This window comes from Corvus cornix, chromosome 3, assembly GCF_000738735.6.
Source record: "Corvus cornix cornix isolate S_Up_H32 chromosome 3, ASM73873v5, whole genome shotgun sequence".
NCBI lineage: Eukaryota > Metazoa > Chordata > Aves > Passeriformes > Corvidae > Corvus > Corvus cornix.
In genome coordinates, this window is record NC_047056.1 from 68,748,590 (window position 1) to 68,766,655 (window position 18,066).

Genomic DNA, 18,066 nt, shown 5'->3' on the forward strand with positions numbered 1-18,066 from the left:
TCTTATTCAGAAGTAGATAGAAGATTCCCTTTGCTTTGTGTTTCATTTCATTTAGGTCTAAAGTATATGTTGAAGTTTTTTTGTCATTCACCAGCCTCAATATATGTTGCTTTCAGAAATGACAGTGCATAGTTGAATTTTAGTAAGCCTTCCTTATGTGACCTTGGGTATTTTGCTTAACAAGGTGAGGTGATGCTTTTCATCCAGAAAGAGCTTCTATAAAGTCATAGCATTTATCACAATTCTTTTTCTTTTCCATTATAAGTTGAAAAAATTTCCAGAATTTTGGGAAAAATGTCAGGTTTCAGACACTGTGTTACACAACCAGCCTAATTATGTGGATTGCTGTGGGGTTTACCTTGCTGGAGAGTCTCCTGTCCATTCAGCAGTACTTCTCATGCCAAGTGATTTTGCAACTTGCATTATTGGGCAGCTCATGAGTAATTCTGGATGGGGAATGGTTATGGTAATGAAAGGGCAAATTCAGCAGGCTGGAGGCTGCAAGATCAATGAATTTGTCTTGCTGAGGTTGGAGTCCACTGAGCTGATTGTCCCAGATTATGGAGGGGGAAAAAAGACATTCAAGAAAATGAATGTAAGGTTATGTACATATACATGCCCATCTTTAAGCAGTTTTCCTTGTTTGCAGTGGGTAGGGAAGCAGGTTGAGAGTCTCGCTTAAAATTATATTATCTTAACGGAGAATTTTTCATTTAGATAAATTGAGTAACTCCTAAGTCATGGTTGCCTTTTTCTCAGAAAAGAATAAAATTTTTCTCTGTAACATTTAGTATTGCCTATCTTGAGAAGGTAGTTTGTAGCCTTAGCAGTTTGGTTTTGCATTAATAGCATTTACAATAATGATAGATGTAAGTTTAAGAGACATGAATTTTGAAAGGGAGTCTGCTCTCTTGTCCCTTGTGTATTTTTTTCTTCAGAAAATGGGTGTATAGATGCTGTACTTTTAGGTGTCTCCTAGAGTTCTTGTGCGTTTTGTGTGCTGTGTTAAAGCTGATTGCAGATCAGAATGAGGACTTGTTTTATGGGACCCCAAATAGTAGCACTATTTAGTCAGCTTCCCCAAAAATCATGTTTTAATGAGCACCAGAGAGGTTAAAAATTTCCTGAGCTGCATGGTCCTGATAGGCTGGGTTTCATTCCTTTGATCCTTCTCTTTTTTTCCTGCAGCACTCCAGCTCACGCCTGAGTTACCAAAGCAACATTCAGGGATCTTCTCAGTCCCAGAGTACAATGGGCTATTCCACATCATCTCAGCAGAGCTCTCAGTATCACCAATCTCATCAGTCTCACAGGTATTGAGAGGCCTGATAGGCTGCACTCAGAAAGGAATGGACTAGAAGCCAGAAGACTCCAGCAATATGAAGTTCATAATGATGAGAAGACCAAAAATACAAACTATGATGCAGAATTAAAATTCATGATGACAAAAGGAAAACTTCACTCACTGAAGACTTCCCCCACCCCTGCCTCATCCCCATCCCTTTACTGCCATAAAGGAGATTCTTGTGAAGTTTTCCTTCCTCTCTGCCCTTGCATGTGCTCCATTGTGGTTACTCTAATGGACCCTTCTGATCTGAACCCAGCACTTAACTTCTTTAACCTTTGGAATTTTGAAGGATTCCTGGTGCACCTTCCTTATGCTGTAGTGATTGCCATAAATCTGTCTTTTCAATCTCTTTGATGGGATTTTAAAGTTTTAAAATCTTGAACTCCCAGGCTTTCAAGCTTGTATATAGTTAGTTTTATACTAGGCAAACCAGTTTAGCTATACAGGTATATTGCACCTTTTTAAAGCACTATGTTATTTTCACAGGATATTACTGTTTTGCTCATGGATGTCAAGAACAGCAAAATTTTACTGTTCCAGAGTATTTTACTATTCTGTTTTTATTAGTCTAGTTTTCAGGCAAAGTATTAAAAATAAAAAATTTTTAAAATTAATAAAATGAAAAAAGAAAAATGAAAAAGAAGAAAACCCACCCAAGTCTCTGCAGCAACAGATATGCTTCATGCTACTGGACTGAACGCCAAACAGAAGATTGCTGATATTTCTTAACTCATTCACATTGAATTCTTGAAATCACAGTGATCATGCTCTGAGTAGTTTTAAATTAAGCATTACTTTAAATGAAACCAGGACAGTCACATAAAAAGGAGATGCTTTCAGGATCTGTTGGAACAGGAGAATGGAATGTCTTCCCAGGCTGGACACCAAAATAGTCAGGAAAATGTATTTACTGCCCTCAAGTCTCAGTAGGAATGTGGATGACGGGCTTTTTCTGTTTTTCTGCTAAGTAGCTTATTAATGTGTGTGAGAGTTCTGTAAATTTAGCTTTCTTTCACATTCCTGAGTCAGTTCTCAAAATTTAAAGGTGACAGAAATACTAAGACTTGCAAAAACAAATGCATTTAATCATTTTATGTTAGAATTTATAATTAAGAGAAACTATTGTGCAGTTTGAAAAGCATGTTGAAAATTTTTCCTTTATCTTGTTTATAATGCATATTCTGTGTCCCTCACATTGCTGTGATTAACCAGATTAGTTACACCAGATGCGCTTGATTGCACTGAAATGTTTCTTTTTCCCTAGAGCAAACATGTTTTGATTGTGCCTAAGGGACTGTAAGTGGATGGGTAGCTGGCAGAAAATCCCTAGTAATTAAGCAAGAGTTCAGAAGCATAATCAGAGGATTATTGTCCAACTTCTGGAACCACAGTTACTCGAAGAAACACAACATATAATTTGGGACAGCTTCATTTTTGCTTCAGCCTTCAGAAATGAGGCTGACTCTTGTGGCAGAAAACCTGGAGGAATGCATTTGGAAAACTACTGGCAGTGTAAAATGAGTGAGCTTCTACAGTTGGTGTCCACAGAGAAGAGGTGAAGTGAGAGGAGTTTCGATGTAAATGGTCAGTGTTCCAGGTTTTTTTACTGCAGAGTGTTCTCTTCTGTCCTGTGCCCAAAAAAAACCTGTGTACCCGTACGCATTCACATTGAAGTTGTGATCAGATGTAGCAAGATGAGTAGATGTGTTTGCTTTGAGGAGAATGCTTTTCATCACAGCTAGTCACATACATGGTTCTACTGGATTTGATCTCCCAATCACATTTAGTGCCCCCTTCCTCCTCAAACTCGTGTTGTTTTCCTACTTTTTCTGAGCAGTTGTTTTGCTTCGGCAATACCTACCATCATGTGATTTTGACAACGCCCAGCTGCTCTGGAAAAGCAACCACAACCTGCTTTTGTAATCAAATGGATAAGAAGGTGGTGAAAAATTAAATGAAGCAATTGGAAGGAAAAAAATATTTCTGGGAGAAAAGAATCTCCCAAAGGATACTTCCACTGTGTAACCCTTGAAATGCTACATTTTATACATACTGTAGTACCCTGTTTGAAAAAACAGGTTTTAATTGTTCCTTTATTTCAGTGACTCTGGGGTGACATTCTTTCTGTCTCACCCCTTACTGATGTTAGGATGAGGTACTTTTGATCAAATGGATATTTGGCCAATGCCATTAAGTAAAACTTCTTTTATACTTCTGCTATTTGAATGTCACATTCCTGGAAATTAACTTACGGCAAAGTGATTCTTGTCCCCTCCTGTTCTTTTCATCCTTCTGTTCTCTCAAAATTATTTCGTCTTTTCTACTACAGTTATCTAATGTTTCTTCTCCCTGCTGTGACTTGCAGCTGATCATCAAAATTCATACAAGATCAGGAGGTGGCAGGGAACCATATGGTTAGTTAAGGTTGGCTCTTGTGCCAATAAGGCAAAATCATGGTGTAGATTAATTGATGTGTAGAGTGTGAAACTTCACAGCAATGTAAGGTGCTTTAATTGAGTGAGCTTCCAGCTTCTAGAATGACTGCCACAACCTCTCTAAGCTGCACTTGCATTTCTTGCCTTGGTTAGGTTGATAGATGACCACATGCCACTCCTCTCTAGCTTTTGTGTGCACAGGTGAAGCCAAGCTGACTTCCTCCCTTCCCTCAAATTCACAACCAGGAGGAGAGCAAATAAAAGCAACAGTGCTGGCTGCGAAATGTAGGCTCTGCACACTCTTGTAGTCCTTTGTGGTAGTGAAACAATTTGCCTTTTCTTGGGCGCTTGATGCATGCTGCCAGGGTGGGTGGCAGTCATAGTGGAAGAAGCCTTGCTGCCTAGGGGTTATCCCGTGAGGTAAAAACTCTCCACTTTCAGAAGTGAATAGTGCAGTTTGTCATGGGAAACCAGGACCATGTCCTTTTTATGTTATTTTTTGCCTGTGCAGTTTCATTATTACTCAGCTCTGTCTCTGCCCATAACCTGTAGACCCTCACCGAAGTGTTTCACACCTGTACCGAGAGGCGTAGAGCCGTCTCCTCCATCCTGGTGGGAGAGCGGGCTGCGGAGTACAGCTTTTCCCATTGTGGCTCAGAGGAAACAAACATGGGGAATTAATGGGATGAGCAGCCTGGTCCACGTTGGTGAGGTTTATGTAGCACAAACTGCACAATGAAGGAAAAATATAGAGGGAAAGCTGCGAGTTCTGCACTGTATCTGTGACACTGTATGTGGGGAGGGGGAGGGAAGCGCATTCATAGCGGGAGGGGTGGCGGGAAGCTAGAAGTGTTCAAATATGTATGATATTTTATATAAACATAATAAGCTTAGTTCCCCTTCATAATCTTCAGGAATGGTACTTTAACACCATTAAGCAAAGAATTGTTTTAGGGTTAAATAAATGTATTGTACATAAGGCCATACGTAATCTTCTAAAATATGTCGCCAGACAGGAGCGATGTGTATTACTATATGAAAAAAGTCCTTAATGCACTGTTATCTCCTAAATATTTAGTAGTAAATTAATGCTATTTAATTTTTTTAAAAATTTGTCTTGTGTAGACACTAAAAAGTATTACACAAAATCTGGACAGAACATGTCCTTTTTAACAGCAATTTAAAGAACTTTTTATATATGTAAGGTAGTAACTTTTCAAATTGTTCTAGTTGTATATTCCCATGTTTACTATTTGTGGAAGTGTGCCTGTCTCTACTCAGTTATTTTTTATCCTAATAATTTCATGCACGCATCTTTCATTTTTGTAGTTTCCATTAGAAATTACTGTGTATGCGCCTGGTGCTGCCACAAAACTTTGCCGCTCTAGATCTGTGGTGGCCACATTCAGCAGTGCCCGTGCCAATGGGCTACCAAAACCACAAAGCAAAATACTTGTTTCTCATTCTAGAGTTGAGAGTTTACTGCTTTTAAGTTGTCCTGATGTCACTCTTGAAATGACTGTTAAAACTAAGCTATGAGTTCATTGCATTTATTTTATATTCTTGGTTGTAATGAAATGGAATTGACTTTGCTTCAGTGTGAATTTTTTTAATAAAATAATATACATTTGTAATAATAATAAAAAGTTCAAATCAAATAAGTGTGCAGAAAAGTTCCTGTAAACATCAACTTTGGGCTACCAATAGGGAAAATACAGGCCACAAAATTGCAGTTGTAATTATATTCAGGCTGTTTATGATATCATACACCACACAAAGCTTGCAAAACCTCAGAGTTGAAATCACAGCTTTTAAAATGCCCATGAGGATATTCACGGGTATGTATCTATCAATAGAATGAAACCTTATGGAAAGATTGATGGAGTGTTCTCTTAGGTTTTGCTCTCTGCTTGTAAGTGTGCTGGCGTGCCACACCAATGTCACTTGCTGAGATTCGTTATTACTTGTGTAACAACCCTATAGATGCATCTTCTGAAAAAGAAAGCTGGTTTACTCTATTCTGGAAATAACTACCTTCCTACTTTCTCCTCCAGCTGGATCTTGGAGCATTTCAAGTATTCCAGGTGGCAACATGGAAAGCATGAGCTAGAGCATATTGGTGGGTTTTCAAAGTGGGGTTTTGTGTGCTTTGCTAATCTGTGTGTTTCTGTTCCATCTAACTTTGGATGGATGGATGGGTGGATAACAACTTTCAAAAATCCCACTTGTCCTCTCTGTAACTGTTGCATGGGTAAGAATGATTGGGGGGATTTACTTGCACTACCAGTTGTCTAAGAAAGAGGCTTTGTTTTTTGATGTACGCTTTACACAAGGGTGGGAATAGGAGTGGCCTTTGTCAAAAAGTTTAGTCTGCATCCCTGACACCTCGAGATTAAGAGCTGTTCCTTCAGTCTCAGTGCAGCTGAGCATTTCCAGCTCTGTAACCCTCATAGTTTCTGCTTCTGTTGTCCTTTTGTTGATAAGGTTGTGCTTAGTCAACAGCTTTGGCTTGGATGTTTCTAAAACCTCCAGTGCCGGCTCTGTCTCAATCTCTGTTCTTTTACTGCACATTTCTCTCTGTTTTTCCTACCTGGTCATGCAGTTTACAGTCTAATCCAGCCTAATCGTACTGATTTGAATTGTGGTGTCCCTTTTTCTGTCCTTGATAGTTAAATAACTTTGATTTCACAGCCACTGAGAAAGTTGCAGAGTGGGTTGTTTATTAATCTCTTGCTTTGACTTGTTGCTTCTTGCTTTGTGTTATTGCCCCGGCTCTGCCATCTCTGTTGCATTAGTTGTAAAACTTCTCTCTTCGCTTGACATGACTGCCAAAGCCTGCTGTTACGCCATCTCTCTTACTCAAATCAAGACATTATGTAAGTTATCTCTTGGTCTGATTGTCCCACCCGGTCAGCCTCTGTGCCCTTCATTTTTAGATTTTTAAATAAGCATTTTTTAAGCTCTGTTTGCAATTGCCTGTTGTTCCTGAAGAGCTGTTGCATAAATTTCTAAAAAATTCCCTCCTAGGTGTCTTCTGCAAACCCCTTGGCTTTGATGTCTACAGAAGTTTAGTATTTTAAGCTACTGGTGTGCAAGGAGTCATACCTATTGTGTTAATGGAAACTGTTCCAGTGTTCATTTTGCCTTCCAGTCTGTCTGCATCCATCTGTCACCACCCTGCATGCCCCTTGCAAGCTTCCTGTGACAAGAACAGTAATTTTGTTCTGATACAGTAGCTTCGTGACTGGGGCTTGCAGCACTCTGAAATATGAATAATAGTCACTGTAATACGGTGTTTTACTGCTGGACAATACACAGTAGTAGTGTTGTCACTTTGCATGTGCTGTTTCAACACAAAAAGCATCATGTTCGTGCCAAGTACCAATTTCATCTGGCTAATCACAGAACCTGAGCAAGCATTGTTTCAATAGCCAGCGAAGGTTAATGATGGTTTACCTATAATGTTGTTTTAACAGGTAGGTCCAGCTTCTTTGTTTTCCAGGGAGGTTCATGTTCTTGTTTATGATCACAGAAGAAACCAGAAGCTTTGGCTTATTTTGGTGGTTTTATAGTAATTTAGAAAATTATTATTGCATAATTACTACAATGATTCTTGTCATTTGCAAGAATTATTTGTTAGAACAAGAGTTGTTGAGGTAGATTAAAATCACCAACAAGGTTATGAAAGATGTGTGTACAGTCAGAACTGAGCTGCTGAAATTGCTGGGGGAGTACCACAGCTGTTATGTAACAGATTTCCAACTTAATCCAGAGTAGGTGTTTAAAAAATTATTATTGTTGTTATTATTACTATTATTATTATTGCAAGTCTGAAAGCAATACCAATAATTTTTTATATAATGTACTTGCCTTGGAATAGGATCCATTTTTCCAGCTTGATGTATTGGCATACTGATATGTGTATTGTCGGGACTATAGCAAGCCATTTCTGTGATTATTTTGTGTGTTCTTTGAAGCATCTTGAAGAGGACAGACAGCCTGAGAGTATTTAACTTCTATATGTGCATTGCATGCATAGAACACATGGCTGAATGAAGTATTCAGCAATACATTCCCTTAGCTAAAATGTCTTATAATCATGTTCAGCAAGAAGTTGTTTGAATAAAGCTGGTGTTTGAAATCATTACAGAAATCATTACCTGTGCCCCACTCCATTCCCAGAATGGATTTTTGCTTGTACTCTCAGTAAATGTGATATGAATTAGTAAAGGAAAATCTGAATTTTAAATATTACTTAAAAAAAAATAAATCAGTTTTTTGCTACTGAATCTTGGGTTCGATGTGGTAGCCAGCAATAATACCTTTTATGCAATCGCCATCCCACAAGACATCATGTCTTAAGTACCAAAAAACCCGATATGTGAAGCACTGAAGAAAGGAATTCTTCATACCTATCAGCAGCAGACAAAGTTTTAGTTATGAACCAAATATGCCAAGTGATGTGTGGCTCAGACATCCTTTCCATGGCCTGCGTGTAAGCCTACACTGGTAAGATTCTTCCCTGTATCCACAAATAGGAATTCCCTGGGATGTTACAGAGGGAAAAGAAGGAGTGAAAGTGTGCAGCCTTTTGATTTTGTAACAAAATTTTAATGGTATCAAGTTTAGGTATCTGAAGTTCTCCAGATCATAATGAAATTCTACATACTTTTAAATATGTATTTTTAACATTTGTTAAAAATGTTTTCTACCCTTATCTGGGCAATGTGGCACAGCCCTGCTCTGAAAAGATAACCTCAACTCTGCATGCGTGACCTGGTCAGGGGCACGGTTGTCAATTCAGAGTCTTGCAGACAATTTACACACGTGGACACTGAACTTTAACCTGTAAGCTCAGGTCACACAGGTGTGTGGAGAAGCAATTAGCTTTTACAGAAAACACACTTCCTTGGCTGAAAGGTGAGCCAGGGAACTGCAAAATTCAAGGCTTAAAGATACTGCAAAATTAAAGGCTTAAAGATACTGCAAAAGGCTCCTGTGGCCCTCCAGTTTGACAGACATTGTTATGAGATGATTGTAAATTATCAGGTAGTAGTATTGCTGCTTGGCTGTGCAGTTCTAAAACATCTATTGTTCTAAAACATCTTGCCATTATTTAGTATGATGTGGAATGAGTAACTTGTGAAAGTATAATTATGATTTTCAGTTTTCAACCTTTTGTAATTCGATGACTTGTTTTTGCAGTGGTACAGAAGAAAGAAGGACAGTTTCCAGTAGTTTGGTTTTGGCAGTAAGACTCAGTACATTAACTTGCTAAGGAAGAGGAACCAAAGGAGATCAAGCTTCTCCCTTGCTGGTATCATCCTTCCACTGCAGCGGAGGAGATTCAAGGAGGCATATCATACTGTGACATTGTGTAGTAACTGCAGTTCTTGGGAAACACTTGCTTTTGAAAGAGAAGTATTTATACGTGCAGCATCACAACTGTAGAAAGTATACTCAGCAAAGTTGATAGGAGTGAGTCACCTTTACAAAATTCCCTGCACATAGCAAGCAGACTGACTCGACCATGTTGAGAAGTTTATAGACTTTGGTCTTCCACCCATAAATATGTGAAAATCTGCATAGTTTCTGGTTTCAGAATACTTCCCCTGGTAATAATGGAGCTTTTCTTTAAACATCTGAAAGTTTTCTTGTAGCTTGCAGTATCCCACAAGCATAGAAATAAATCCCTACTCATTTAAGAAACCATGGGGACATCTACTAACGCACCCTGGTGGTATGTCCCAGTGGGGATTATCAAGAGTTGCTTCTACATCATGTTGCTGCTAGATGAAAGCTGGACTTCCCCTGTGACTTTGAAACAGTTGGTTCTGGGAAGCAGGAGGGAAACAGCTTCTCTTATCATCCACCGTGATATTAGAGGTGTTTTAAGTGCATTTGGGTCATCTGAGAGTGTGATGTGTATCATGTGTGAACAGTGGCCATAAGCTTCCAACTCCAAGAACTCAATCTCACACGATAACATTTACATATATTGTCTGTGGAGAAGTGCTCAACTGTGACTTGCTAATGTAAATCTTATAAAATACTTGTCAGTGGATCATGTGTGCCGGAGGACATAAGGAACAACCTGCCAGCTCAATCAGAACCAGGCATGTTCCCTTCCCACCTAACGTGCCAAGCTCATAAATCAGTCGCAGTGCGTCATGCTTTTATTAATATGCGGTGGTTGTGCTATTCCAAGACTGCGTTATCGCTGCTGCTTCTCGTGCATCAGAGATGTGGTAATCCGTCTGTGTTCCGCCTAGCTCCTTTGGGATATTTCGTGTGTGGCTGTGCAGCGCACTGGCCTTGACTCTGGATAGTCTATACGTTACCTTGAAAATGAACTCAAAAGAGCGCCACAGCAGCATTCAGGCTTGTCCTTGTGTGGGCTGAAATTTCTTTACATGTGACATGGCATGCTTACGGAGGGGACACAGGAAGAGACTGGGAATTACTCCTTCTGTGAGATTAGGGATGCTTTCTGGATATGCTACATGTGAATATGAAAACAAAGTGCACTTTTGCTTTGGTATTTCAGGATCTTGCTGGACAGCTGAATTGCGAGAGTACGCATGTTTAAATTATTAGGATATGTCCTAAGTTTGTATAGGCCAGCATGATTAATAAAACTGGGTTGACATTGATAGTTGCTATCACTTCTTAAATTTAAAAAATATAAACCCAAACAAAAAAACCTAGGAAAGTTTCCTTTGCCTTGCTGCTCTCATGCACATATCCAAATGTGGAGCTAAGGAATAACTCGTTTCCCAAAGATGCGCTGTGAGAAAACAGGATACCCTGTGTAGCCAGCATAGCTATGCATCCTAAATATAACAGCGCTGAGCATTCACGGAGCAGGGTTCAGGTTTACGCCATGTACCGCAGCCTGGGATGTTCAGGGCCAGACGTCCCTGCCGTGTAATGTGACTGCTTCCTTGGGTGCCAGACCAGCTCCCAGCCCTGCAGCTGCTGGTTGGGAGGGCAGTTACCTGACCCAGACCCACCCCCTCCCAGCTAGAACCGTCCCTTCTGCAAGGGAAGGTGGTGTGTGGCATGGGCAGGTCTCTCAGCCCCTGCGCAGACGTGGTGTGGATGGATGTGGGCTGTTGGGTTGGTCCACTGGGAGGCTCTGGGGTGGGTGCAGAGGTCCCCTCTTGGGTGGCAGCAGCAGTGGTGGATGCACAGGGTGGTGGATGCAACGTGCCACCATGGAGCAGATCTGGAGTGGGGCCCATGTGCGGAGATGGGAAGGAAGATTGCCCAGCTCCCAGGAGCCATGGGCCCCCACCTTGCACAAGCTGTCAGCACACGTTGCAGCAGTGGGCGTCCTGGGAAGGTGCTGGCACACCTGGGGCAACCTGGGCGAGGGTAGTGCTGCTGGTGTGACATTCCTGTCTGGGACAGAGGGGCTCTGGCAGTGGGGTCCTCTCTTGTGGACACTTTACAAACACCGTGGTGCTGCATAGAAACTCTCTGGGCCTCCCGGAACCCCATGGCGAATCCCAGCCTTGCAAACTGGGGCACGAGCAGCTGAAAGCATGAAGGAGGCTGGTGCCAGCAGCAAGGTGCCAGCCAGCACAGCGATGGGCATGTTGTGCATCGCTTGCCCCCACGCACGCCGCTCCCCAGGGCCCCCAGGGGGAGAGGCAGAGGGGAAGGCGCCACGTGAGGACCAGCTCATTCCTGACTGGAAGGGTGACGCACTGGATTGCCCAGCTCCGTGGTTGCATGCCTCCATGGAGTGGGGCTGTGGTACCCATCTTCCAATGTGTTTTTGGCCCTGAGGTTTCTTGGAGAGTTTGACGAGTCCCACATGCAGGTGAGGGTAGGACTTTGGGAAGTTTTTAGAAGCGTGTTCTGCTTCTCCGCAGTGCCCGATACAGACCTTGTTTGCCTGTGCTTATGTGCTGTCCCACAGGAGAGTCTCACACTAACTAGCAGTTCACTGGATTTAGGTGGATTTGAGGAAGGTTTGGTCTCCTCCAATCTTTTTTCCCTGCTCTGTTCTCATCTGCTAGGGCTGCTCTAAGCTTTGGAAAAAATACCCCTTTTCAAAGTATGGCTCAGCTTTGCCCAGTCCTACACAAAGCCTCTCTTCTCCAGATACCTGGCAGCCCGTACATGAGGAGACCATTTTATGGCTAATGGCAGATGCATTTAAAAAAAGGTGTATTCAGAGGGCCCTTTGGTGGTTTGTTTCACTTTGCCTTTACTGCCAGGGAGGATATCTGCTGGCAGTGCTGTCTGCTGTTCTGGGGAATTGTCTGACAGCTTGGATGTTTGTCTGTCAGGATATCTAACATGACAGCATGTATTTCAGAGCACAGCCTGAGCCCTCTTGGGATTATAGTCTTCAGATTTTCTTACATATTATACACCATTGTGGATGAAAACATTGTGTGCCTAATTGGAGACTACTGAGGAAGCTGTGAAGAATAGTCCTACATGGGAGAGAGTTAGGCAGTTCAGCAGTATGGTAGGCATCATCTCCTATGGAGCTTGATCCCCTACTTGGGAAACACAAGTCTTGCTGAGGAAATGCATCTCATTGACCTGCAAGTTAAACAGAAAGGGCTGATGGAAATTTGGATTCTTGGCCATGGCAGGCAAAAGGAAGTCTGCAAATACTATGCTTGTGTAGGGCTCTGGACAGCCCATCTGGACTAGGCGAGGTGTGGTTCATGCAAGCCCTCCGCCAGCAGGAACTGCTGCCTCTTTAAATCATTTGCTGGGCTGGCAGCCTCAGCCTGTCGAGGGATGGGAGGTAGCAGAGAGTCTGAAGCAAGAAGGGGGTCTCCAGCATCTTGTTGCAGGGCTGCAAGATGACTCGCTTCCTCAAACATCAAGGAGGGGACTGGCTGCCCCTCGTGCTCAGAAGAGTGGGACCCTGAGCACCCACTGGCATCATTGTCCTGTGCTCCTCTCTCTGCAGCCTGACCTGCCTCATCCCAAAGTCCCAGGCAGCAGCTGCTTTGGAGGAAGATTTCCAGCTAAAGACTACACTGACTCAAATGACTTTCCCACTTGAGAAGAAGAGGGTGAGAGCTAGACCCTCTTTGGGAAAACCCTTGGAAATGTGCATTTTTCCTTCCCATCGAGATGCTGGCAGGGAATGAGCACAGGGTCATTTAGGGAAGATCTGAACAAACCCTGACAGAATCCATTAGAGGGACTGACATCCTAGAAGCGGGAGAGAGGTGGGGCAGGCTGCCAGGCCTCAGGGGGTGCTCTTTTATATTTCATTTATGAACTGTTGATTTGTATCTGGCTGGGGTTTGAGCCCACATGAGTCACATTCACACAGGCAGGTGGGAGTGGCTTCATTATTTTCTCTTGAATCACCCCACATTTCTCTGTCACCAGAACATGCTTTAACAGCCACGTGCATGTGGGTATGTGTGGTGCGTGCAAGACCCAGCCAACCAGGTGGGAACAGGTTCAGCTGACTTTGCCTTGGCTTGGTGGACTTGGCAGTGTTCACTTTACAGTTGGACTTGCTGATCTTAAAGCTCTCTTTCAACCTAAATGATGCTAAGATTTTATGATATGTGAACTATAGTATTCTGAACTGTGAGCAAGTGCCATTCTGCAGGAGTTTCTCATTGCTTGTTTTTTACACAAGGCTCTCCAGTGAGGGGTCAGGACCCCCTTTTTGACGCCTCCACTGGATTCTTGGAACAGCAGCATGCTTAATCTCCTTGCTTTGTAGCTGGGCAGCATGAGCCTGCAGCAGTCACTGCTGTTGGACCTCAGTAGTCCAATAGACCTGTAGAATCATAGAATGGTTTGTGTTGGAAGGGACCTTAAAGGTCATCCAGTTTCCCCCCTGCCATGGGCAGGGACACTTTCCACTAGACCAGGTTGCTCAGGTACCCATCCAGCCTGATCTTGAACGCTTTCAGGGATGGGGCAGGCACAGCTCTCTGAGCAACATGTTTCAGTGCCTTACCATCCTCACAGTAAAGAATTTCTTCCTAATATCTAATCTAGACCTGCCTTCTTTCAGTTTAAAACTATTGGCCCTTGTCCTGTTACTATCTGCCCAGTGCTGGGGCTGCAGCAAGATCAGGCCTCTGGACAGTAGAGCTGTCACTGTCTCAAACCCCAAACCCCAGCTTTGCTCATCGCAGTGCCTGGCAGGCACCGCTGCAGGGGTGATGGCTGTCCTGGCATGGAGGAGCTGATGCAGCCCCCAGGAAAACATGTATGGAAGAGGAAAGGTATGGGGTAGCACACAGCCTGTGTGGGCAGAGCTGGCCCTGTGAGGACTGTGCTGTAGGTCCTGATGTGCTTGGAGAGGAGAGCAGCCTTTCAACTGTGCTGGGAGCACACCAGCCTGCAAGCTGTGTGTGTGTGAACAGGGCAGAGGCAGCCAGGCTGGTGGATGCTGTGCTCAGCAGTCCCCTCACACTCCAGGTGGCTCCTGGTGATGCCAATAGAAGGGCAAAAATCCACTGGTCTGCAGGGTCCACTGAGAGATGCTGACCTCCTCTGAGCTGTTCCATGTGCACCTGCAGAGGGAGAACTGCAGTGAGATGTACTCAGGCTGTGAGAGCCCAGGCCCTGCACATCCCGGGTGCCAGAGCATGAATAAGGTACAGGCAATTCCTGACACCCTTTGGCAGCTGGTGAGAGTGTGTGGTGCAAGCTGGAGGAGGGAGAAGAGCCGTGAGGCCCTGCTGTCAAGCCCAGCAGCCCGCAGAGCTGGAATGGCCACAGATCCAGCTCCGTCCTGCCAGCACCAGCCACAACTCCTGATAAGCCTGGGAGAGCCAGGGCTTGCAGGCCTGCCAGCAGAGGGGCGGCTCTTTAGGAAGAGGGTGCTGTGTATTAGGGGTTTTTTTGTGGGTTTTCCCCTCTTATAAGACCTACAAATGTGAAATTCACATTTCTCTACAGGAGTTTGGCTAAATACTCTTCAACACATAAACCACAAAAAATTTGAACACAGTTCCGAGCCATCTCCTTTCCTAGAGCCTTTCAGAGCAGACTTGTCATTGGTTTCACTGGGAGCTTTCAGAGCAAAACTGTTTCATCCTGGCTTCGATTTTGCAAACAGCTTCTTGAGTCTTGAAAAAGAAATGCCTGTCCCTAGCTGTTGCCATTTTCTGCTTGGCAAGAGTCTCTTCCAGCAGAGACACCTCCATGTTGTAATGATGGGGTTTGTGAAAGTGGTTTGTGTTGGCCCATGTCCTGGGCAATGACCAGGGTGAGCAGGCATAGGGCCCTGAATCTGAGGTCTGTGGTGCATATCTGTTTGCCCCTTGGAGTTGGCATGGAGTGTCTGATAATGGGACTCTTTTTCCTTAAATATAGGACTGGGGAAGGGGCCAGAGAGCTGGGAGGAGACATTTTTGCTGTTCAGATGGGACCGAGAAGTTTAGTAGCCAAGCACAGCCGGCCAGGACTTCTGTGGCTGGGTGGTGAGGACCTCTGCCAGGGGTTGCCTGCCATCTGCTGGCGAATCCCATGGGATGGATGGAGCCCAGGAGGGAGCTGGAAAAGGAAAGCTGTTTTGGTTAGGTAGTATTGCTCTGGCCAGAGACAATACTGTATTTTTCTGGGTCGAGGGCTGAGGGTTCATCACTCTGATGCTTCCAGCTGGTGAGATTGAAGACTGCATTACTGTCCAATACATTGCCATAACCCCATTGCTCTGGACAGGTTGCAGAGGTAGATGACCTTCAGAGAGAAGCCCTGAAATTCCTGATCTGCCACTGCCTGGCATTCACGTACATCCTGATGCCAGCATCTTGCCTCTGTGTCCAGCTTCTGCCCACCACCACCAGGGCCTGCAGTGACCACCATCCCAGAGTCAGCCTGTTCTCTGCAGTTTTGTAGCCCTGAGCTGTGCTGGATTCAGGGCTATGGCACTTTCTTGCCAAAGCAGGCATCACCAGTGCCTTTCCTCTGGGGCTGCAGGAGGATGAGATGAGGATGATGCCCCAGTGGAGCGTTGGCTGTGGGGTCAGCAGGGCAAGGCCACAAAAGGAAGCAGGCCCTGGGATCAGCCCCTCACCTGCCCGTGCTGGGACCAACGCCGCAGCCGAGGGTGATCTCCTGCAGGCCGGGGAGGAGCTGCTGAAGTGCCCGGCTGGGGCAGGCAGAACAGTGAGGTCTGTGTGGGCAAGGGGGGAGCAGGCAGCCGGGCACTTCAGTGACACGATGGGGCAGATGTCGGTGAGTTCAGAGTGGCCAGCTGGGAGTTCTGTGCCTCTGAGTAGCAGTGCCTGAATCTATTTACATACCAGAATGCTCTTGTGGTCTGGGGCCCAGGCAACCAGGCACAGAGGATCTGTACATGCTCCTGGTGCAAAAAGAGCAACGCTGTGATTTACAGCGAGTGCCTCCCTCCCCCTGTCTCTGCCGTGGAGATAAGCAGTGTTTTGCCTGAGTCTTGCTGTTTGCACAGGGAACCTGTTTTCCAGATTACTCGACACGTATTTTGCCTCCTTCATGTCTGAGCTGTCAGATAATGCTGGAGGCTAAGTTAATGTGCGGAGCAGAGGCACAGCGAGGGCCCAGCCTGCTGGGTCAAGCACCATTAGCACCACCAGCAGGAGCAGCAGGTTGGCCCACATGCCAAGGGCTGCTGCAGCTGATCCGCTGCTCCTTGCTCTCCACCAGCTTCCCTCCTCTGCTACCGGGCTCACCTGCTCCTCTGCTGCAGAGTGAATCCCACCAGCAGCGAGGACACTGGGCAGGCCCAGGCAGCCTGTGGTGGGCTTCAGCAGGAGAGCAAGAACCTGCCCAGGGGGTTGCTCTTTGTGCTGATGGCTCAGTCTGCCTTTTCTCTGCCCTTCTTTCCCCTCTGTGAATAGCTGGCCTGGAATAAACTGCCCTGCACTGCCCATCATGGGCATGGGGTTTTTTTTTATTTCCCTCCTAATTTTCTTTTTGTACCCAGTAGGACTAGGTTAGACTGAGTTTTGTGGTTGTGCAGGCTGAAGTAGTGTTAGACCCTGGCTGTGAGGAGTGGCAGTTCTGTGAGACAGAGATTTTGGGGAGGTTTTTTCTGGGAAATTGTGGCATTCCAGCACATCCATCCGTGAAAAATGAGGCAGTATGTCTGCTCAGACCCTTCTGTACATTTTGAACCATTCCTGAATTAAAGCTGTGTGTGGGCAGTTCAGAAATGAAGCTGGGAGCAGTTCTGGTGCCAGGAGACAGGCATCCTCAGGTATCAGCTCTGGCTCCTGTGACAGTGACGTCTTTTCACCCTGAGAGTTAGAGAAGCCAATACCTGCAATGATTTTTGCTACATCTTAACTTTGATTTTTTTATCCACAAATTTTCCCAGTCTATTTCACTCTCTGGTCTCATTCAAGTGTGCTAGCTATGCCTTTTTTGTAACAAACTTTTAAACACTTGCAAAGATGATTGCATCCCGAACCTGGGGAGGGGATTATTACTGGTTGTGTAGAAAACCCACTTGCAGCAAACCCCATTGCAAGAACTTTGTATCAGCACCTGGAGGCAGACACATGGCCCTAAATGTAAGGCAGGTATTTGTAAGTGGAATGGGTACCATGACTATAAAAAGAAGTTTAATGCAATGACCTGTGCTATGCATGTGTGTGACTTTGGCTGCAAAGCTATAAAAACTGTCCATCTTTCTCTCTAAGCTGCTTTCTGGCTGTGTTTCTGTACCTCCCACAATATGGAGCTGTTGAAATAGATCTAAATATTCAGGGTATTGCACAACTTGAGATAATGCTGCCAGTCTTGCTCAATGGCAGAGGGATAATAATGGCAGGCTCGCACAAAAAATACCTGCAGGGAGAGATCCCAGTTTCATTGGTTTGTTTATTTTAAGCTGAAGTGCTGTACTCGCATTTGTTGGTGCCAAATTCTTTTGCTCCCTCTGCCATATAACTTAATGCTGGCTTACTTACCATAAAATGTAGCATGAATTCCCATGCTGCATTAACTGCTGGAAAACATACAGCTGAGGAGAAGGGAATTCAGGTGTTTTCAGGAGATACTTCATCAGTGAGAATGGAAGGTGATGCTCAGGAGATGGGCACCTCACATGCAGCTCTCCAAGGAAACTCACTGCAGGGGAGAAAGGAGTAACAGCATTTCTTGCTTCACTTGCAGAGCTGCAGCCTTTTACTCTGCTTTTCCTGAGGCCCATCAACACCAAGTTGTCCTTAGTGTTTTAAACCATACCCTACTAATCGCTGGCATTAAAAATAGAAGGGCTTCTGTTCTGTGCTAGTAGAGAGGGTGTCAGCCCCTGAGCCCTTTGGCAGTGGTGCAAGGGCTCCCGTC

The 18,066-nt window shown here is 44.5% G+C and overlaps 1 protein-coding gene across 2 annotated transcripts in view; it reads left to right on the plus strand.

Moving 5' to 3' along the window:
• Positions 1 to 5,441, plus strand: part of CDK19 (cyclin dependent kinase 19) — a 121,184-nt gene extending 115,743 nt beyond the window's left edge. For both annotated transcript variants that reach the window (XM_039568667.1, XM_039568666.1), the window contains exon 13: positions 1,189 to 5,441. In XM_039568667.1, coding sequence (XP_039424601.1) covers positions 1,189 to 1,320 — 132 coding nt within the window. In that variant the 3' untranslated portion in view covers positions 1,321 to 5,441. The remainder of the gene's footprint in view (positions 1 to 1,188) is intronic.
• Positions 5,442 to 18,066: the final 12,625 nt, after the last annotated feature.